This window comes from Mastigoproctus giganteus, chromosome 5 (assembly GCF_048544385.1).
Source record: "Mastigoproctus giganteus isolate SK-2022 chromosome 5, ASM4854438v1, whole genome shotgun sequence".
In the NCBI taxonomy this organism is placed as follows: domain Eukaryota; kingdom Metazoa; phylum Arthropoda; class Arachnida; order Uropygi; family Thelyphonidae; genus Mastigoproctus; species Mastigoproctus giganteus.
The window spans coordinates 240255631-240279622 of record NC_143579.1 but is presented as its reverse complement, the minus strand read 5'-3'; the positions used below and the strand labels follow the sequence as shown (position 1 = coordinate 240279622).

At 36.0% G+C, this 23992-nt stretch overlaps 1 protein-coding gene across 1 annotated transcript in view; it reads right to left on the bottom strand.

Moving 5' to 3' along the window:
• Positions 1–512: 512 nt before the first annotated feature.
• scaf6 (SR-related CTD associated factor 6) overlaps positions 513–23992 on the bottom strand; it is a 320666-nt gene continuing 297186 nt past the window's right edge. The window contains exons 17-19 of the mRNA XM_090374863.1: positions 13617–13940; positions 9907–9986; positions 513–712 (exon numbers count right to left, since the gene is read on the bottom strand). Coding sequence (XP_090230989.1) covers positions 513–712; positions 9907–9986; positions 13617–13940 — 604 coding nt within the window. The remainder of the gene's footprint in view (positions 713–9906; positions 9987–13616; positions 13941–23992) is intronic.

Here is a 23992-nt window from a genome sequence, read left to right as displayed (position 1 = left end):
TCAAACCAATACACAGGTGGCACTGACATCATATTAACCAACAGCTGCATGATTAACACACTCCAAGTAGAAGCTTTGAGAGATATGACATTTTCATATTCCATTTAGAGAAATTATAATATGCTTTTAAAGGGGGGGGGGAATAGCAGATGATAGGGCATTTACAATAACGATCTTGTAACAAGGCATATGAAACACTGAAATCACCCTATTTTACACTTAGGAGAAAATCAGTGTTGTGCAGTGTAATCTTGAGACGTTACAGAATTCTAAAGTTTTAATTACACTTGAAAATTAATTCAAATGAAACTCAACAATATGAAAAAAAATTTATTTCTATTATGGTAGAATGAAATGTTTACAGAGTGAACATGTGAATTTCTTTTAAACGCAAATTATGAAGTTCTTTTAAATGGAATAGCAGAAGCAAGATGACTATAATAAATGCTCTGCAAGCTGGACATTTTTCTGGGCTGAAAATAAAAAAAAAAAAAAGCAAGGAACACAATTATTTATATCTTTCCTAATTCCTCAGCTCTTGCCTTCATCCTGTTGATAAAGGCCTGTCCTTTGCTTTTACGGAAATTCTCATACGGATCATTTAAATTAACACCAATTCCCTTGTACTGATCTTGTCTATCCCTGACATCACCAGCATGGATTGGATCCTGAATTCCCTGCTCAGTTGCTCCAAGACCTGCACCTGACCAACCTGCACGCATAAAGAAAAAATGAGATTATATACCAGTTATTTGAAATTTACAACCAACCAAAGAATTTATATATCTACTCAGTATGCATACATTTTTGAATATAATTTAGCAATCCAACTCAGTCTAAAAATTAATGTTTGAATGAAAAGTTAATAAAAATCAATCCTTTCTTGTGCCCTCAGAAAAGGGCATAGCTAATTAAAAAAAAAAAAAAAGTGTAATATAGTTTTGAAAGGACAGAACATGGAATTCTTGTGATATGGTTTGAAAATTTGGAGATCAGTAACTATAAGCAGGAAGATGTACTGAAAAAGTACTATGTTTTTAAAGTTCAGACTTTGAACTTGAAATTAAGTGTTCCTAACAACATCCATTTTATATTAAAGTATAGCCATAGGATTGTTTATTAGTATAATAAGCTTTCAAACAGTAGCTTACCACAAGAATTTTTCTCTCTGCAGATTTCTGTTTTATTATCTGTTAGACATCAACTAATTTTGACTTCAAAAAGGATATTGCTACAAACCATTTCCTCCTCAGAAAAAAAAAAAAAAAAAAAAAAAAGGAGTAAAGTTAAAATTATTCACAACAATGGCCAGCTAGTCAGTTGTCAAGAACATTTTTAAAGCTTCACCAGAAAGAGAATAAATATGTGAACTAATTTTCTGTTCCCCCTACCCACACCACCTAGCTGAATATTCTCACCCACTCCACTACAATGGGAAATTGTTAAAATGCCAAGCTGACTTGGGATTTTATTGTATCATGCTTCCTTGTGCCCTGATTAGTTCCCCAAACTAGGACCACTATACATCAATTCTTTCTTCTTTCATAATAATTTCTGGTGAGTTTTCATAGTGAAATTTGATAGAATTGATGATGCAAAACATTTTTCTTATCTCCAACTGTACTAAGAAATACTGGAAACTTATCCGCAAAAAAATTTGAAACCTGAAAATGATGCACTGCTAATTATGAAATTTCTCTACCTTGGCATTTATAAGAATATAATTTTTCAATGAGAACTTATGCACCATACAGTCACAAGGAGCAATAAAGTACTTCCTCACTGAACAAAAGAAGATCATCCTCACTTGTTTTGGCAAGAGAAATTCTTATGTCTAAGTCAGAATCATCCTACTGATTAGTTGTAGAACTACCAAAATGGAAGTGGAAGATTTAAAAACTGTTGGTATAAGAAATTTACAAATTCAACGTATCTAGAAGTAATGACTTTGGGACATGGTAGCAATCAAGCAAGCGAGAATTATGAACAGAACTTCTACACAAGTGAGAATAACATTTATCGGTTTCCTTGGCTTGTTTAGGATTGTTTTCACCAGAAGTTTGTCATTCAAAAGTTATTTTTTCCTTCAGGTCATTAATTTATATCCTTTCAAAACTTAGATTATGAAAAGGATCACATGTCAGTACCACTTACCAGCAATTGTTTGTACTTTTCTCTAACGTCTTCTTTAAACACAGTTGTAAGAGGTTACCACTGTTCTACCAGCCTAGTTAAACATTTAACCATAAAATCAGCCAATGTACACAAACACATTTCGATACCCTTTCCTACTTCAGCAGTATTAAATGAAACTGTTTCATAATCCCAAACTGTTTTTAAACTGTTTCGTAATCCCAAACTGGTATTTTTTGACATATGACATACTGCAGTAACAACGACGATATACAACACTGCATTCAAGTCAAATCCTCTCCCCAGGAGAGGATTTGACTTGAATAACTATTTGAAAAACTACTTGAAAAACTATTTTGTGTCGATTCAATTTTTAATTTTTAGTCTTGCAATTCTATGAGTTAATATTAGATAGGTATTTAAGTTAAATTTCATATTAATAATAATAATAATATGAAAAATTATGTTGTGGCCAATTAAAAGTTAATCTGCTACATTTAATATATGTTTATGCTTAAATTTGTTTATGGATATTCTGATTAAATGTTACTGTGTAACACCAACAATTAACAGCTATGGAAATGGATATAGAGACAGCCAGGATTTGATTGAAACTACAGCAAAGCATTCCCATAATTGCAATTACATGAAAGTTTCAAGCTGAATGTTGCCACACATTTTTTTCGTACGTTCTGATTATGGGTGACATCATGGAATGTATAACAATTTTTACATTGATGTACAATAAATGTTTCCATATTTATTCTACATCCATATTTATTCTGTTTCCATATTTATTCTACATAGAATAAATAATAACATAAATCATAAATAAAAAAAAAAGAATAAGGAGGAAATAATAACAGAATAAATTTAAAATTAATTAGAAATTAATACAGGCAGTTCCCGACTTTAAGAGTTAATTCGTTCCTAGCACGCGTAAAGCGAAAACTTGTAAAGTAGGAATTTACTTCCCATAGCCAATGTTAAAAACAGGGGTTACGTTCTCAACAATTATTCATGTGGCAAACTATTCGTGTGGAAGTTAATGATATTAAGCACACAGACTGATGATTTGTTGGATAAATGTAGAACCATATTGAAAAATTGCTACAAGTTAGGTCAAAATGCTTGTGTCTGTAATTCTGTCCAAGCATGATAGGAGGGATTACATTCTGAAAGGATTATAGGTAAAACTTTGGGGGGAAATTTTTATCAGCATGGTCCACACTTGTAGGTAGAAGGATCTTTTTTGTATAGATGGAATATATCTGAACAATAATGATGCAACAATTTTTGAAAATATCATTGAGGATACCTTAAAGGTTTGGGGAACTTACTAATTAGGAGGAAAAGGTAACACATATGCATTTATCTGATGATATGGTTCAAATTAACTTGCACACATCTCAAAAGTTTTCATTTGTTGCAGCAACAGCCAATATTGGCAAGATGTTCTAAAGGTAATGATGTTTCAAATGAAGATAATTCTAGAGAAACAAAGCTAAATAAATTCATGGGGTGCGAAAGGATAGTAAATTATACAAGAGAACTCAATCTCAACTGTGTGTACATAATGTCAGAAGTATTGATATTACTAATGCTGACAAAATAGGGACAAAAGAAACTTTGTATCACCCAGAAATAGGAAATGATGAGTTTCCCCTATGATATATACAACACATTCAAGAACAACAGGGAAATTCAAGGGATGGTGGTGGTGGTGGTGGTGGTGGTGGGGGGTCATGTCTCTTATCAAAAGCAGCCTACGTGGGATAAAAGCTTTCTCACATTCAGAAGTCACACATGCTAATATAGAATCAGTGTGGTAGGAGTAAGCTGGAAGCAAAGGTATAATGAGAGTGGGAGTAATCTACAAACCAGAAGAGTGTGAAGATTATGACAAGAGCTTCTATATACAAATGGAACAGGCAAACAAGTGTGAATGTCTTATGGGTGATTTCAGTTTGCTCCAAATTGATTGCAGCAAGCAGGAGGGGAACTCCACCATGGATAACAAAATTTTTAAATTAACTAGATGACTGTAATTTGTATCAACACATTAGGGAAAATACTGAGGCAAAAATACTCTAGTCCTGATTATAACCCAAAAACCGAATGACATCATAGGAAACATTAACAGGGGGTGATCAGAGTGGTCTAAGTTGGAAGACAGGGGGAGAGGGGGGGGGGGCAAGTTGCAGCTGTTAAAAGCAATGGATGAGTTTTAATTTCAAGAAAAGAGATTATGGCATGGCAGCTACTGAACCCTATAATAGCTATAAGCTGATCTACAAGTTAACTGCATTACAGAAAAGATTAGACTAACAAAGGCCAGATTATGAGAAATTGCTGGCTAAAAAAAGCAAAGACAAGAAGATTTTCACATTGTGAATACAAAGATCAGACCCTCGTATAATGGGTGTAGAAAGTCTCAAGTGACCCAACTGACAATGAATTGAACAGGTACTTTTCATCGATCTTTGCAGACAAATCACCTTCATGGTGAGGGGAAACAGTGTAAGTTAGGCTGGAAAGCATGATTAGCAAGATTAAAATTTCAGGACGTTATTTCTTAGAAAAGTATCCGAGCATAAAGGCAAGGGAGGCTCCTGAGGTTGATACATATATCCAGTAATTTTGAGGAACAGTTAATGATCATGGAACCATTAAGATTAATTATGAGGTTATCACTGACCCAGGAGAGATACCCTTGTATTGGAGAAGTGCCAATACATAAAGATGGGTCTAAGAGTGAAATGCTTAACTACCAACCAGTCAATCTGAGTTCAGTAATGAGAAAATCATGAAAGCAAGGTCAAAAAATGCAGTTGAAAATGATTTAGACAGACATGGAATTCTGAAGGAAACACAGTATGGTTTTGTAAATGGAAAAATCATGTTTGATCAACCTGGATAACTATTTTGTCAGTCACTCACAAGCTGGATGTAGGAAATAATTATGACATTGTTCATTTATATTTCAGCACATCATTTGAATCAGTCCCTCATGAGAGGTTACTGTATAAGCAAGGATATGTTGAAATCACAGGAAAAATCCTCAGAAGGCTCACAGAATGACTTCAGGGTAGGAGGCAGAGAATTGGTTATTCTTCAGATTGGGCTAACATAAGAAGTGGAGTTCTCCAGGAACTGGTATTGAAACCAAATGATTTTGATTTTGTTAAATGGCATCAATGAAAGGATACGGGGTGTGATGTGAAAATTTGCAGATGATATCAAAGTTGAACAGTTAATGATCAGTGCTAAACAGAACTTCTTCGGGATGACCTAGGCAGACTTCAGGGATGGTCTGAAAAGTGGCAGATATATTTTAATGCAGCAAAATGCAAGGTCCTACACTTTGGGAACAGCAAATGAAAATGTATATTACTGGTGGCACTGAATTAAAAACAGTAGAAGAAGAAGGAGATTTTGAAGTTACAATATGATCAGACACGAATTCACTGAGCAGTGCAGACAGGTGGAAAGCATGGCCTATGGTGTCCTATCAATGACTTGTTTGCAGAGATAGGGAGGTCATAATCCCACTGTTTATTTATTTTTATTTGTTGACTAGTGCAGCAAAAAACACCAGGCTTCCTTGTACCATATGGCTAATGCTATGTCTATTAGACTCACTGAAGAATAATACAAGATGCAAATTTTTATCAGAGAGAAATGATATAAGATAAGTGAACTGTGGGCTGAAAGAACCAAAAATGATCACTTGTCAGTTAAGTACACAAAATGATGGAAGCAACATGCAACAGGCTAATGATGATTTAATGTGTTTCAATAATTGTTTTTACAATGTTAAATCTTGTTAATAAAATGGATAAATCTGAGCTACCGGTTACAACTTCAGATGCTGACATAATAGGGTTAACTGAAATTGGAGGTCACTCTAGGGGATGAATGATGAGTACTGGAATGTATAATGTGTATAGGAAGGACAAAGAAGCATGGGGGGTGGGGGAGTTATGCTTCTCATAAAAAGAAACCTGAATTTGTTAAGATTGTACCCTGATCCAGAGCAGTTTAGAGAGCATGTGGTGTGATATATTTCATGGTAAAGAAAAACTGAGGGTGTACACAGACTATATGACAACAATGAGTATGATAAGAGTCTATATATACAACTTGAAAAAGTAAATAAGTCTGTGTACCTAGTTATGAGGGTTTCAATTTACCACTTACTGATTGTAAATTGTGGACTGAAATTTGAGGCCACTCTAATGGTAACTCAACAACGAGGAGTAAATCTTCTGAATTACCTTGATAACTATTATTTGTATCAACATGTCATGGAGACTACAAGGGGCAGGATCTAATGACTAGAATGATAGTATCATAAGCAGAGAACAACCATATCAGTCCTAAAATAGACAATGACAAATGAGATTTTGATATTCGAGGGTTAGAGCATTACTATGGACTAAGAAGGCTCTTGGACACAATCAACTAAGAATAAATATATATAAATGACAGCACAGTTGAACTATGGCTAACTTTCAAGCCATTTCATCATTTCACAGTGCATTCATTCAATTAAGGGAGTACCACACAGAAGAAGAATACCAAGATGAAAAGAGGATTTAGTAAGCTTGAGCATCAAAGTAATTACCAAGTAACTGATAGCTGAAATTCATTTAATAATTATAACTTGGTTTGTAACAAGGCTACAGAGGAAATTAGGTTAAGTGGTTGTATTAAGTGCCAAAGCAACTAAGGTTATGAGGCATCAGTATATTATGTGTGCAATTGTGCATGTTCTTCAGTCAATTTTTCTTCATGAAAAACCAGAGAGGGAAAACCATGTTACCCTTGCCTGACACCAACTAACTCAGCCACTTTGTGAAAGCCCATTAAAATAACTTGCACCATCGACAGGAATTTAACACAGGCCTTTTCCACCCAGTGTGAAATGATGGTGATTATATCCACTGTGCTGCAGGGGGGGGGAAGAGGCAGGCAAAGGAAAATTGAGAAGGCATTGGCCAAGAGACCCAAATATGAAGAAAATAAACCAGATAGCACCCATGCTAAGTGAAAACGGAAGAATTGTAGATAATCTAGATGTTTCTGGATTATCTACAATTTGACAGGTTATGTATATGCTGCTAATATATATACCCAAGCATAGTAACGAATGTGATATCAATATTAAAGAAGACAGTCTAGCAAAAAAATACTGAGCCTGAAAGTGCGTAAGGCTCCAGGTATGGACATTTACCCTGAAATTCATACAGAAAAAAGCTGCAAAGGAATGTACAAAATCTTTAGAGTTAATTATGAAGTCGTCATTAGATTGAGGGTAATCCCCTTTGATTAGAGACGTGCCATTATTTTACCAATGCATGTGGGGGGGGGAGCTAAAGATTAGATGAGTAACTTTAGACCAGTTAGTTTAAACTCAGTGAAAGGGATGGTCACAAAGTCTATGGTCAAAAATAATTACTAGACGGATCATGCCATAGATAACTAACCATGATGTGGTTACACAGGAGATGGATGCAAAATCAGTTTTGACATTATATACTTGGACTATAGCAAAGCATTTGATGCAGTTCCACAGGGGAGCATTTTTTACAAAGTGCAGTCTGCTGGGACTGTGGGAAAGATCCTTTCCCACAGTCCAATACTCTCCAGATAAAGGTAGAGTAATGAACGAACAAAGGATGGGATCAGAGGGTTGTTATAAACAATCATTCTTTAGAGAATGATACAGATGGAGTAAATGGCACAATATTGAAATTAGTAGATGATATAAAAAAATAAGAGGTGTGGTTAATCAGGCAGCCTGGAAGTGCAACGATTTATTGTACCTTTGCATCTATGGAAAGGAGGTTATAGTTCCATTATACAAGTTGATGGTGAGACCAGATTTGGAATACTGTGTTCAGATTTGTGGCAACATTGGAAAAAGACATTGAACTTCTTTAAAGAGTACAAAGATGAGAACTTGTGCATTGTGAAAATTGAAAGGAGTGTCCACATGAAGGGAGAATTTACAAAGGTGTGAGTTGCGGAGCTTGGAAATAAGACATCTCAAAAGAGGGCCCAAGTGAGATGAATAAGACATTGTTGGGGAAAGGGGGGGGAACAAACTGAATGATGGTAGAATTTTCACACTGAAGTGGAACTAAAAAAAAAAATAGAGTCGTTGATCACTGGAAAAAACAAGCTGCTTTCCAGGGTGGCTGAAATTGATAGCCTGGTAAACTTTAAATGGCACATGGGTAGGTTACCACTTAAACTTTCTGGCAATGAGAAGAGTATGATAAAAGGGAAACAGAGAAATTGGTAAATTTTTTCCACTGATGCAGCAAAAGTCTAGTTTCCTTGCATCTTAAGGCATATATTCATACTAAGATACTGGTCACAAATAAAGTCTATCCAAAGACAACTATAAGTCATTTTATTAATTATCTTTTTGGGTCTGATAACTAGAAATGGGCTGTTATGAATTCAAAGAATCTCACTTATAGCAGCCTTATTTTGACTGTGTCAATAATAAGGTTTCTGTGGTTTCTGTAACATCACAAATCAATTCTGACTGAATATCATATCATTATTTTTTCCATTTCTTTCTCATGCATTTCTGTCCTCAATAACTCATCCATTTATTTCAGATGAATCCATCTTATAAACAGTTCATAAGCATGAAGCCCGATGCTTATAGATCAACATGGTACCATTTGCTGCAATGTTTATATTTAACAGTATCTTTTTTATTTTAGAATTTATCATTATTATTTTTTTAATAATAAATAAATATATAAAATAATAATAAATGAATAAAATAAATAAACTACCGATGTTTCCCTCCTTGTGTAGGTACCTATCCAAGCTGACCTTTGAATTTCCTTGAGCTGTCAGCCTTAACTATCCACAATGGTAACTTATTCTAGTAATTACAACTCACTAACTAAAATAAAACTTTCTACAAGCCAGTCTAAACCTCTTATCCCATAATTTGAACTTATGTCCCCCCATCACATATAACTGTGAATATTTCACTTTCATTAATTTGACTATCCCCCCTCTCAGAGCCTTACAGACCTCAATGAGATCCCTTCTAATGTATCTACTTAACAATCTCTGCACTCACATATTAAAAATCTTTCCTCATATGAGCACCCTTTTGCTGATCTCATAAGGCATGTTTCCTGCATTTGGACTATCTCATTAACTCCTCCCCCTCCCCTCTCAGTATCATTACCACTCTCCTGATTTTGACATTACAAATTTTGACATCATAGCCTGTATTCCTTCATCAATGTCATTTAAGAAAATCAGAAACAACAGCAGCTCAAGCCAATCCTTGATGGTTCCCACTCCTTTCATTTTTGAATAAATTTAATTTAAAATTTTGAAATTTCAATTGTTTTGGTATTTAATTTTGTTTAATCAGCTAATTCCAGTTGCTAATCACCCACTGATTAATAACATATAATTCCTAAAATATCATTTTTGTACTTTGATTTCTGAGAGAATTCTAAATGGCATTCAGAAATATATATATTTTAACTGATCAGGTTGCAATTTTTTTAAAAACACTGTTTACTGTGGATGACAATTTGATATTAGAGTATTTAAATATTCACTGGAGTATAAAAATAAAATAAAAAATAATAAAAAAAACTAATTGTCTGCTCTGTAAGTTTACTTTTAGCAGTCCACCAGACTCTTTGTGAACACTGACATTACTAACTGTTGCTAACCTAACACAGCTGTTTTTGGAAAACTAAATCAAAATAAATGACCTACCCATTTTCTTCAAAAGCTGATGGCCTTTGTTACTCTCATCTAGTCGCCGATCTAATATGGTAGGCGGATAATTTGAACCACTATAAATAGTTTTATGAATCATCAGATTATATCTATTCATTTAAAAACGAACATTTCATTAGATAAAAATTCTAAAATATAAAGCTCTAGTGAAAAAAAGTACTGTATAGGGAGGGGAGGGGAGAAAAAAAATGAAAATTGCTATATAGGGTGTCTCCAGATGTCTTGTGACACTCCCTACCTAACATTTCCTCCTTTTCACATTCTTTAATATTTTTCCCTCATTCATTCAGTAATATATAAGTTCATATATTACTGAATAACAGCTTGAAAACTCATGAAAGATATTAAATGAAATTACTATGAGAGAGAGAGAGAGAGGATTTCTGTGAAAACTTTAATGAGCAAGCTCCACCCAAAATGGACAATAAGGAGGTGAGAATAAGTTATTTTATAGAGGATAAATGTTCAACAAAAAAAAATAATAATAAAATAAATAAATAATAAATGGGAGATCAAGAAATGCTTAGCAGTTACTAAATCAGAACTTCACCCAGAAAAATCAATAAATGCTTTCCCACTTATATCACTTTTTTTTTAAGGTTCCAAGATGGAATAAACTGGATAATAATCCTCCTTCCTCTTGATATTTGGGAAAGGGATGATAGAGACTAAAACTCTAAGAATCATTACATTTATTATATTTGTATATTTACTTCATTTAAATCATCTCCAATGAACGTGACTCTTTGTATATATTATAATGAACTCAGGCTTTAAAGGCTACAAAGGCTGCTTGTCAGCTTTTTTATTATTATTTATTTATTTATTAAACATTATTTCTCCACTTTCCATGCCGTTACAGTGATCGGTTGACCATTTGTGTGTGTATGTATTCAACATAGTAACAATAAATTTCATTAATGATGGCATTAATATTATTGATGTTGATGTTTTTATTATTATTATGTTAATATTACATTTATCACATGCATACAATAATAGTCACAATATGTTTAGTTTAATTCAATAAAATCTTTTTAAGATTTTTATTCTTTTCAATAGCATACAAAAAAAAAAAGTTGAAGGTGCTAAAAAAAAAAAAAGCAAGTGCAGTACATTAAGTGTGAGGTTTCAACTTACATATAAACAAGTGCTTCAAAAAAGCTGAAAAAAAAATCAATGTTATCTATAAAAATACACAAAAGTTGGCAGGGTGGTTAATGACAGTAATGATGGCATGTTACTGCAACAGGATCTAGAAAATTTAGGCAGATGGGTTGAGAAACAAAACGGCAACTGAAGTTTAAAATGTTAAAAATTTTAAACTGAAGTTTAACATGGACAAATGCAAAGTACTGCATATGGGTAGCAGTAAACCCAGAATAACATACCAACTGTGTGGCACTACACTCAGGGTAGTGAAGAATGAAAAAAACCTAAGGGTAATTGTGCAGTCAGATATGAAGTTCTCTGAGCAGTACAGACAGGTTGCCAGGACAGCCCATGGGGTTTTGTCAATGGTAAACAGGAATTTTGCTAGTAGCAATAAGGAGATGATGATTAGAACTGTATAAGACAATGGTAAGGCCACATCTTGAGTACTGCATAAAGGTTAGGAGGCCTCATTTTAGGAAGGATGTAGGGCTGCTGGAGAGGGTACAGAGAAGGGCAACAAGATTGGTGAGCAGAACAAAGGGGTGCTAATATCAAGAAAGGCTTTAATTCTGTAAACTGCAGTGTCTGGAGACTAGGCACCTGTGAGGTGATCTGATTGAGATGTTTAAGGCTTTGAATGGTTTGAGCAAGCTCAATACTGATGGAATTCTTTCTGTTGCTCAGCCTATGCACACGAGGAGGCATAAATCCAAAATGAGGAAGCATGGTTGCAGAATAGATGTGCGGAAGTGTTGCCTTTAGCCAGCGAGTAGTTGATTGCAGGAACAAACTTCCATCTACTGTTGTGGAAGCTGATAGCTTAAATAAATTCAAGGAAGTACTAGAGAAAGCAAAGTATTAGAGGAATGGATAGATGAAATGGGAAGTTTTTTATTTTTGACTGATGCTGTAAGCTTGCTTCCTTGCCCCATATGTGGCCACAATTGATGCTAAAAAAGTCCCCCATATTGACGAAATTAAAAAGAGCTCCAAAAAGGAGAGGCTCCACTTACAGTAGGAAAACATTGTAGCAGGAGTTTACTATATATGTAAAAGTATTTAGACTTATGACACAATAGTCCAAGACACAAACTCATTTATGACATAACAGTACAAGGCAAAGTCACTTATGACACAACATTCCAAGACACAAAGGTATTATTGACATAATAGTCCAAATCCTCACTCCCATTTGGCCAGCCTATTTTAAATTGCAGTTAAATTGCAATGGTTTAGTACTCACAATAGAGCAATCAACTCCACCATCAGTTGCCCTATTATTACACTACTTTAAAACAAAGAAAACAACCTTGATTAATATGTCATGTATTTAAAAGATGAGATATAATGTTAAGACAAATAATGGAAAGATGAGATAAATAAATGGTAGATTAGCCATTCACAATGTTATTTATTTGAAAGCTGTACAATACCTTATATAGGAATTTTCTCTGTTGTGAGTACTAGGACCACTGCAATATTCACAGGTTTCATCACATTTCGCTTTTAATTTCTTATCTGATTTTGACAATTCAACTGTTACAGATATCCATTTGACTGCTTTGAAAAGAGGAATTGCAGGATTTTTGTTTTTTGGTTCTTTTTCATAAAATTCCATTGCACAAAAAAAAGTTCCTCTAACTTGACTATGTAAATCTTTATTTTTAACTTTTGACATTGTGACTTTGTTTACAGACTAATTCCAAAACAAGTGATCACTTTCAGCTAAAAAGAATTCCAATATAAAAATATTACTGCACATTCTATATTGTACATCATCCTTTTCAGTATGCATAAGCTGGACTATACACTTGATTCTAATTGGATGAACTTCTGTGCACTTTTGTTTCTCTGACAGGGGAGCTAGCAGTAGATATCTGTATATAAATATTACATTAGCACAAAAACTATCCAGAAAATGAACTAAATAAGACCTCACTCATATTTACAAAGACAATTCTTGTAAAAAAATTATGACAAAAAATTATTCATCAGGAAAGAATCACAAGTTAGTTAGTTATTTGGTTTTTAGGAGCATTAGCAACTAAGGCCAATTGCTCCGGGATATGCGGTGGTCATTCCCTGACCTTTCCACATCCTCCGTATTTGGTGGTGACGGGCTTGAACCCCGGTCTAATCAAGAAGCGTGTGCTACGCACTGCTGCTCCTTCCCACCTGGCTACGGAGGCACCCGAATCACAAGTGATGAGTACTCTTCACTTAGGATTCTGTGCTGAGAAATAAATATGCTGTTGTAGTGTTTCTCTATTGGTGGTCTGTATTTTTCAACCAGTGCTCTGCAGAGCACTGGTTGATAAATACTCCCTTATCACAACCAATATTCAAATTTAATGTCAAATTCTTTTATATATTCTGTGTACTCAAGAGTGAAACTTGAGATAATAAACTAATGTGGTTACTTTTGCTTTTCTTGTGCCAATATTATGTATAATGCTTGAGTGGAGTGGAGAGATTAAGCATAAATACATGATATGGCAGATTTGCATATGTGACTAAAACCAAATACTTACAAAAATGATGGAGGTGTGGGACTCCTCTCTAACCTCTGCACAGGTGAAGGAGAGCGTGATGGAGATCTTGATCTTGACCTTGATTTTGACCTTGATCGTGACCTAGACCTAGAAGGTGACCTGGATCTGGATCTTGACCTGGATGGTGATCTGGACCTAGATCTGGATCTAGATCTGGACCTTGAATACCTTCTTCTGTGAGGAGGAGGAGATGGGGACCTGGATGGAGAACGAGAGGGGGACCTTGACCTAGAGCGACTCTTGCTACGGCTACGGCTAAGGGCTCTATTAAACATTTCAACAACTTCATCTTGGACTGGAGGACTGAAAGAAAATTGGCATTACAAATTATGTTTTTTGTTAATGATTTCCAAAATAAAAATAAGATCTCCAAATTCTTATGTCATTTTTCAAATGCAATTAAGAATAAACAGAAGCTCAATGACTTCATAAAAACAAAAGGAGCAACCAACATACAAATACAGTGGATTCCGGTTATTTAGGCCACCGGTTAATCGGGGCAGCCGTTTATTTGGGGCAAATCTTAAAAAACAGAAACCAATTGAGAAAATAGCCAGAGTTTACTTCGCTTAATTGGGACAGCATGCCATTTAACTGGGGCAGGAGACTGCAGCACTGGAGATTACCCTACGATTGTCTCTGACGGTACCATGTGGTTCGGTCGAAATTCTGGAGGTCACAACCATAAAACAATAAAAACAATTAGCAATCACCTGTTTATTGGGCTTTTCTGTTAGTGAAATCTATCATAAATGGACAGTAAACTCGATCTTACTGAATTTGCAATAATACCGACAGCCTGGAATTCTGTGGGTTATTATGATGAAATGTGTTTACACTTCCATGAAATCTTTAATCATATAAAAAAATTTATTTTCAGATCTTCTCTTCATTCCTATTTTTAAAGCTTTGTAACTTGTTACTGCGTTCTCACTTGCGCATATTGTGTTACTTGCAATTTGTGTGTGCAGTGTTCTGTTATTGATTGCTTATCTTTTTACTGTTTTAAATTTTAACCCCCCCCCCCCACAAATGTCAGTGAACAGAAATGTCAACTAGTTCGTATGTACATATTACAGTACATATTAATTATTCCGATTATCACGTATAGTCTTCCGATTTTCACATATCATTTAATTTTTTAATTGGTAAGGTAATAAAGGGTAAATTTGTGCTTAATATATCTTTGCTTTTATAGCCTGTAGATAATATTCCTCCTATTTTTGCTGATTAGAATTGCTGTTTAATAGAATTAAAATTCAATTCACAAACGTGATCACAATGACCGGCACTTACTGCACATCGTATAGTGAACAGTACTTTACTATGTTGAGTTTGTCGTAACGTGATTTGATTGTACAGTGAACCAATTGTAAAGGGAGGGGGGTGTATTGTATTTTTAACTATTTACGTGAAACTTCGGATAATTGGGGCAGCCGCTTAATCGGGCCAAAATGCACTAGTCCCGATGTGTCCCAAATAACCGGAATGGACCGTATATACTACCAATAATTTAAATGGCAGTTACACATCATTTATACTCTCATTTAACATGTCAGTGGTTGCATTCTATTCTGTAATGCAAGCAGCCATATGGAAGTCATAGTCATCCCATCTTTAAAAGAAAAAATAGTTGATTTTAATCAACTGCTTTAAGTTACAAAAAAAAAAAAAAAAATTATTACTATATTAAAAATTAGAAAAACTTTATTCAATCCGATAGTAATGAAATCAATAACAAATCAGAAACAACTAGGGTAAAACTGTAGATATTTATTGAACTAGTGGTAGAAGAAAAACAAATAAATAAATAGAAACTATAAACAAACACAGCATCGGTGCTTATTTGACACCACCCCACTCTTCAAGGAAAAAACCAAACAATTGTAAAGACAATAGCAGATCACCCGGGTTCTTGTGTGCAATTTCTGTATGAAAACTAAAAAAATCAGTTCAGAAACTATTACAGTAGATGTTTAACTATATTTAAGTAGGTAGAAAAAATTTCAGATTTTTAATCACTGATTAACAGCTAATAAGGAAACATTATATTCAGGTCACCTGGCAGGTGAACTGCTACAGCCAAGAGTAAATAATCACCTATGACATATCTATATTCAAGACAGATTTTGCTTGTTTCCTGAAAATGTTGCCAAAAGATCTTCCACAATTGATCTTTTGTGGAAGATCTTCCACAACTGGAAGAACTACAAAATGATCGAAGGAAACAGGTCTGAAACCATGTCATTGAATTAAGAAGCCAGTTCTCAACAAACACCAGTGGAAAGCATGTGAAATAATCAGCACCAGCATTGGATGGAAGTGGCAGGAATTGTGTTTACTGATGAAACAAAAAGGAATTTGCAGTATACAGCGTTTTGAAGCTGCAGTGTCTCTCCACATGATTCATGTATGATCAAGATAGTGAAGTCTCCTACCAGTGTGATGGCTTAAGGACATTTTTCAGCTAATGGTGTGAGAAGTTGTTCCATATGAATTACGTAATAATACAAAGGCATTCTATTTTCTCAAATGATATCCACAGCAAGAAAGCTGTTCAACAATGAAGAATATTTTTACAACTATGCCCAGTGTCATTGAACAAAGAGTGTAAAGAATTTTCTGTCTTCCCAAAAATGTTAATACAATATCTTGGCCTGGAAATTCACTGGATTTGAATCCAACAGAGATTCTCCAGATGTAGTTTAAAAAAAATAAATAAATAAAAAAAAAAAAGACAATGAAACACCCTCACATGAAATCTGAGTATGGTTACATAAGAATATGCTAGAAATATTACAAAATAAGCTGAAAAGAGAGTTGCTATCAATTTATCCAGCATTGTATTGTCTTTAATTTAACTGAGTCATGATGAGAACATTTTTAGGAACTCGCATCACTTTCATTAAAACACGTGGCTTTCGGAAAATAACCAAAAAGGATTCTGTATGACTATCAAAAAGTAGAACAATGTAGTCAAAATGACATATTTTTATCACCTCTCAATATACTTCTGCAGGCCAGTTTTGTAGGAGTTCTCTGCCTGTCCTTTAAACCACAACTCGGCAGCAGAAATCACCTCATCATCAGAAGCAGAGTGCTTTCTATGAAGAAAGGCCTTCAGGGTACAAAAGAGGAAGAAATCAGACGGTGCAAGGTCGGGGGAATAAGCAGGATGTGGCAATATCTGAAGATAAAGAAACCACTAGTTGGCAGTGATCACAGTGTGCTGATGTGGAATTTACTCAAAGATGTAACTATCGTCAGGGAAGGGTTTTTGCTTTTGTAAAGGTGACTATGGTGGTCTGAGACAGTTTTTAAATTGATGCTGTTACCATGCTGGTCTGTAATCAAGGCACAAAGGAGATTAGACAGGTGAAAGCAGATTATGAGAAATCTTTGGAAAAGGATGCAAATAAAAACAACAAAGAGTTCTTTACTTATGTAAACTCTAGAAGGAAGTGGAGGAATCAGATTGGTCCAGTTGATATAGATGGTTCGACTGTTGAGGATCCTGCTGAGGCAGCTGACAAACTGAATGAGTATTTTGCATCTACATTCACACATGAAGAGTTATTTAGAAATTTATCAAACTCTGGTAAGGAGCTAAATGATTTTGTAATAATAACTGAGAGTAAAATGGAGGAGAAATTGTTGAAGTTCAATATAAGAAAGGCACCTAGGGTGGATAGGATCTATCCAGTTATATTACAAGAGGCAGCAATGGAAGTAAGCAAACACTTAGCCATAATTATGAGAGCTTCCTTGGACTCAGGGGAGGTTCCCAAGGACTGGGTATGTCCAAATATTGACCCCAATTTACAAAGGAGATCTAAGGGTGACACGAGTAATTATGGACCGATTAGTTTAACTTCTGTTCCAGGGAAATTAATGGAGGCACTGGTTAAAGAAGCACTGTTGGATCATCTAGACAAGACTGCAGTTATAGTTCATACACAGCATGGGCTTGTTAAGGGGAAGTCTTGTCTGGTCAATTTGATTTGATACCATGATGTGGTCACAAAGGAACTGGAGACAAAAAATTATTTTGATATCATATACTTGGATTTTAGGAAAGTTTTGATACTGTTGCACAAGGAAAAATACTGTACAAATTGGAGCAGTATGACATTAAGGGCATCATCCTCACTAACAGAAGATATACCATGAATGATGTTACCATCCTGAATAAGGTAAACGTTGGAAGTGATCACAGAATGGTAAGATGCACACTTGATATAGATGTAGGAAAGGAAAAAACTGACTTGAATAAATAATACGAAGGTCTTTGAGATAACAGAAGAAAAGAAAGAGCAGCATGTACTGGAATCTAAGAACAAGTTTGAGCTTCTGCAGACTGCTCAGGACCAAGATATCGACGAGAAATATTACAACTTTCTGAAAGCGATAAAGCCCAGGAAACCTATAGGGAAAAAGAAATCCAAAGAAGAAAAAATTAGTCAAGAAACACTTGTTATCATGAACTGAAGGCAACAAATGAAGAGCAAGTTAACACTGACAAGGAGAAAACTGAGTACACTGAGTTATGCAAAGCCATTAGAAAGAGGCTCAGGACATAAGAAGATTTAACACAAGAAAAGTAGAACAAGCATTAAGGGAAAACAAAGGACTTAAATCAGCAGCCATGAGCAGTAATACAGAAAGACAAATGATACTGAAACTGAACAATAGTGATGGTGTACTTATAAATAGCAGAGAAGGCATAATTCAAATAGCAGAAAACTACTATAGAGAATTATACAAGGAGGGAGGGAATAATGCCAGCAGTGGGGAACATGGATCGCAAATTAGCAACACACGACATACCCGATATTCTTCCTGATGAGGTAGAACAGGCATTGAAGAAAATAAAGAATGAGAAAGCCCCGAGGGAAGATGAAGTTACTGTAGAGTTATTAAAATTGGGAGGAAGTGACATAACAGAAAAACTGGAAAGGGGAGTCCACTAATAGATTAGTGGACTCCCCATGGTTCATTGTTGGATCCATTGTTGTTTTCTGAATTTATTAATGAGCAGAGGAATAATGCAATCATAGTTTCCCTGCATAAGAAAGGAGATAAATCAGAAATTGGAAATTATAGACCAATTAGATTGTTATCCCACATCTACAAGTTGTTGACACGGGTCATTACTAATAGATTAGAAAGAATACTTGACGAGTATCAACCGAAAGAGCAAGCTGGCTTTAGGACAGGATTCTCAAGTATGGATCACCTTCACATAATATCACAGCTAATGGAGAAAGCAAATGAATATAAAACACCATTATGCCTGGCATTTGTGGATTATGAAAAGGCATTTGACTCCATACAGCATAAGGCAATATTTCGGGCACTGGAAAGACAAGGCATAGATATCCCATATATTATGATTTTGAAGAAAATATATGAGAATGCTACCTCCTTTATTAGACCAGACAAAGACAGTAGCAAATTTAAAATCGAGAAAGGAGTTTGACAAGGAGACACAATATCTCCGAAACTGTTTACTGCTGCCCTTGAGGAAGCTTTCAGAAGATTAGACTGGTTGCAGAAAGGAGTCCATGTGAATGGAGAGTACCTGAACCATTTACGATTTGCAGATGACATTGTAGTTATAAGCCATAATCCCAAAGAATTAGAGGAAAATCTTAATCAGTTATGCACAGTTAGTAAGGATTTTGGACTAAAGATGAATATGGCTAAAACAAAAGTAATAATGAACAAGTATGCCACAGAAAGGGACATAATGATTGAAATAGCAGTAATTGAAAAGGTGGAGTCACATTTATCTGGGACAAGTTATTAGCTGTAATAATGATAAATGGCTGGAAGTCAAGAGAATAATAAATTTTGGATGGATAGCATTCAGGAAATATAGTCGCATACTGAAGAGCAATATCCCAGTTTGTCTGAAATGGAAAATAATGAAACAATGTATACTCCCCACCACGACTTATGGAAGGGAAACTTGGGCACTCACCAAAAGTATGGAAGAGAAACTGAGAACTACACAGCGAAGAATGGAATGAATTATATTGGGAATCAGACTGTTAGATAAGAAGAGAAACACATGGATTAGGCAGCAAACTCAAGTAAAGGACATTCTTATCAAAACTAAAGAACAAAATGGTCTTGGGCAGGACACATAGCTCGAAGACATGATGACAGATGGACTAAGAAAATAATAGAATGGTACCCAACAGGAGCTAGAAGAAAACCTGGAAGACAACGGCAGAGAGAGGGATAGATGAAATTCATGAGTTTGTGGGTAGTAAATGGATGGCCATTGCACAAAACAGAAGGAGTTGAAAAGTTGTTGATGAGGCCTTCATCCTGCAGTGGATTGAAAATGGCTGATGATGATGACATTAAAGACAAATTGCTGCTATGGATAAAGGGATGGTTGAGCAGGAAAAGGCAGAGTGGTAACAATGGACACTACCCTTTGTGGGCTGTTATTAGTGGACTCCCCATGGTTCATTGTTGGATCCATTGTTGTATTCTGAATTTATTAATGATACCGATGAAGGCATATCGAGCTTAATGTCCAAGTTTGCAGATGATACAAAGGTTGGCAGGGTTGTTGATGACACTAATAACAATATGCTACTGCACCAGGTTCTAGAAATGGGCTAAGAGGTGGAAACTGAAGTTTAACATTGACAAATGTACAGTACTGCATATGGGTGGCAGTAACCCCAGAATAACGTATCAACTGGGTACTGGGTCCATTATTGTTTTCTGTATTTATAAATGATATTGATGAGGGTATATCAAGTTTAATGTCCAAGTCTGCAGACGATACGAAGGTTGGCAGGGTTGTCAAGGACACTACTGACACTATGCTACTGCAACAGGATCTGGAAAGGTTGAGCAGATGGGCTGAGAGGTGGCAAATGAAGTTGAAAGGGACCTGGGGGTGGTTGTGCAGGCAGATATGAAGTTTTCTGAGCAGTGCAGACGGGTTGCAAGAGTAGCTCATGGTGTACTGTCGATGATATATAGGAATTTTTCTAGCAGGGGTAAGAAGGTGATTATTCCCTTGTATAAGGCAATGGTCAGGCCACACCTAGAGTACTGTATATAGGTCTGGAGGCCTCATTTCAAAAAGGATGTAGGGATGCTGGAACGAGTACAGAGAAGGGCAACAAGATTGGTGAATGGAACAAAGGGGTGCTCTTATGAAGAAAGGCTTAAGTTTTGCAAATTACAGTGTCTGGAGACTAGGCACCAGCGAGGTGATCTGATTGAGGTGTATAAAGCGTTGAATGGTTTGAGCATGCTCAATGCTAATGGGATTCTTCCTCTTGCTCAGAAAAATCACCTCAGAGGGCATAAATTCAAATTGAGGAAAGACAGATGCAGGATAGACGTGAGGAAATTTGCCTTTAGCCAGTGGGTGGTTGGTTGGTGGAACAGACTTCCATCCCTTGTCGTGGAAGTTGATAGCCTAAATATGTTTAAGGCTCAGCTGGACAGGTATTTCAAACAAACAGAGGGGTGAAGTGGAAGTGGTTATTTTTTATTTATTTATTTATTTATTTTTTTTTTTTTGGCTGATGCTGCCTCAGCTTGCTTTCTTGCATCAAATGCCTCTACTAATGCTAATGCTAACTGTGTGGTACTACGCTCAGGGTGGTAGAGAATGAAAAAGACTTAGCGGTAATTGTGCAGTCAGATATGAAGGTTTCTGAGTAGTGCAGACTGTCTGCAAGAGTAGCTCATGGTGTCTTTTCAGTGATATACTCGAATTTTTCTATTAGGGATAAGGAGGTGATTATCCCCTTGTATAAGGCAATGGTCAGGCCATACCTTGAGTAATGTATACAGGTCTTGAGACCTCATTTAGAAAGGATGTAGAGCTGCTGTAATGAGCAGAGAGGACAAAGAAATTGGTGAACGGAACAAAGGGTTGCTCCTACAAAGAAAGGCTTAAGTTCTGCAAATTGCAGTGTGAGGAGACTAGTCACCTGTGAGGTGATCTGATTAAAGTCTATAAGGCCTTGAATAGTTTGAGTAAGTTTAATTTCGATGGGATTCTTCCTCTTGCCCAGATTAGTCACCCAAGTGGACATAAATTCAAATTGAGGAAAGACAGTTATAGAATAGATGTACAGAAATTTGCCTTTAGCCAGCAGGTGGTTTATTGCTGGAACAACTGTCCATCTGTCATTGTTACTGACAGCTTAAATAAATTGAAGGCAGAACTAGACAAACATCTAGAATAAATGAATGGGTGAAATGGGAAGGGTTTTTTTTTTTTTTTTTTTTTTTTTTTATGGCTGATGCTATATAAGTTTGCTTTCTTGCATCATGTGCCTCTACTAATGCTAATATTTCAAACCCACATTCTTGGGTACACCGTACTGCAGCACATGAGGAATGTGCAGGGACATTATCATGGAGCAGGCACACATCTTTTGACAGCTTTCCCCATCTTTTTTCTTTTATAGCTTTATGAGGAGGCCGGAATAATATATTGCTGTCACAGTACGGCCCTTTTTTAAGGTCTGTAAATATTACACCATGCTGATCCCAAAAAACTATGGATAGGATTTCCAGTCAATGGTAGAAGTTCATTAATATACAAGAGGAAAATAGTGGGGGAAAGAACTGAACCTTGGGGGACTTAGAAGATAGCAGACATAGAGCAATCTACCATTATTGTCTGCCAGGGGCAAAGGTTGATGACGTTGTAGAGCGGATATCATCTTTTAAGGGCACAAAAGTTGATATAGTTGTAACGCTGACACTAATGATATAAGAGTAGGATACCGGCGGAATTACTTAACAAGTACAGGTCACTGTTGAAAAAAAAGCTGTGAATTGGGCTGAATTTGAAAGTGTCTGCAATTCTGCCCAGACACGATAGGAGGGAGTATATGATGAGAGCCCTGTCGATCAATTCGGCCCCGGAAAGATTGTGCAAGGATCAAGGGGTAGAATTTTTTTCAGCCTGGTCTGTACTTGTTAACAGGAGAGACTGCTTCTACAGGGATGGGACACACTTAAATAGAAAGGGTGCAAGTAGGAGTTTGCTGATGCCATCGAGGCAGTGTTAGGTGGGTCGGAAAACTGTTAGATTGGGGGGATAAAAGGACTAATAGATTAATAGTAGCCACTGGCAGAGGTGGTAGTGGTAGTAGTAGTAGTAGTAGTACTACTACCTCTGCCAGTGGCTACTGGTAAAGGTGAAAGTGATTCTTGCACTGCTTCTATTGGAATGAGCCGCAGCCTGGAAAATAAGATGCAGGATATTTCAGAGACTGCTGGGAATCATTGGGGTACAAATAAACACATGGGTTGTGTTAGGGTAGCTAAGAAAAAGAACAGGTGTGTGTATACTTGCATGTACACCAATGCTAGGTGTTTAGTAAATAAATTTGATGAATTTGAGGTATTGCTCAAAACATCAAAGGCAGATATTGTGGGGATTTCAGAGACGTGGTGTCGCACAGATATAAGGAATGCAGAACTGGAATTTGGGGAGTACAATGTCTACAGAAAGGATAGACAGGATAGGAAGGGAGGAGGAGTTATGCTATTAGTTATGAAATACATAAAATCCAAGGAAGTGAAGCCAGTCGACATTGCTGGACAGTGCAGTGTTCGAGTCAGTTTGGTGTGACATAAGCATTGGGAGATCAAAATTGAGAGTAGGAGTGTGCTACAGGCCTAATGACTCTGATGAGTATAATAAGGAACTGTACAGGGAAATAGAGTGGGCCAGTAAATCAGAGAGTCTTATAATGGGGGATTTTAATTTCCCAGATATTGACTCGAATTTGGGGGCTGGTCACTCGCACACTAGCAAGGATTTTGTGGATTTATTGGATGATTGTTTTCTACATCAGCATGTTCGGGAGGCAACTAGAGGGAGTAATACTCTTGATTTGATTATCAGTAGTGATTCTTCATGCATTAAGAATCTGCAGGTAAATGAACCACTAGGTGGCAGTGATCACAGTGTGCTGAAGTGGGATTTACTCAAAGAGGTAACTACCATTAGGGGTAAAGGGAAGGGTTATTGCTTTCGTAAAGGCGACTATGATGGACTGAGACAGTATTTAAATTCTATACAGTGGGACCAACTGATGATGTTACCAATAGCAAATTCAAAATGGGAAGCATTCAAAGAACTTATCTTGGAAGCTACTAGGCTTTACATACCAACTAAGAAATATTGTTCAAGGTTTAGGCCTAAGTGGATGTCAGATGAACTAATGAGACATATGGCAGAGAAGAAAAATGCATGGGATACATACATATTTAACACGTGACAAAGAAGCCTATGATAGATACAAGTTGATCTGTAACCAAGTTACAAAGGAGGTTAGGCAGGCGAAGGCAGA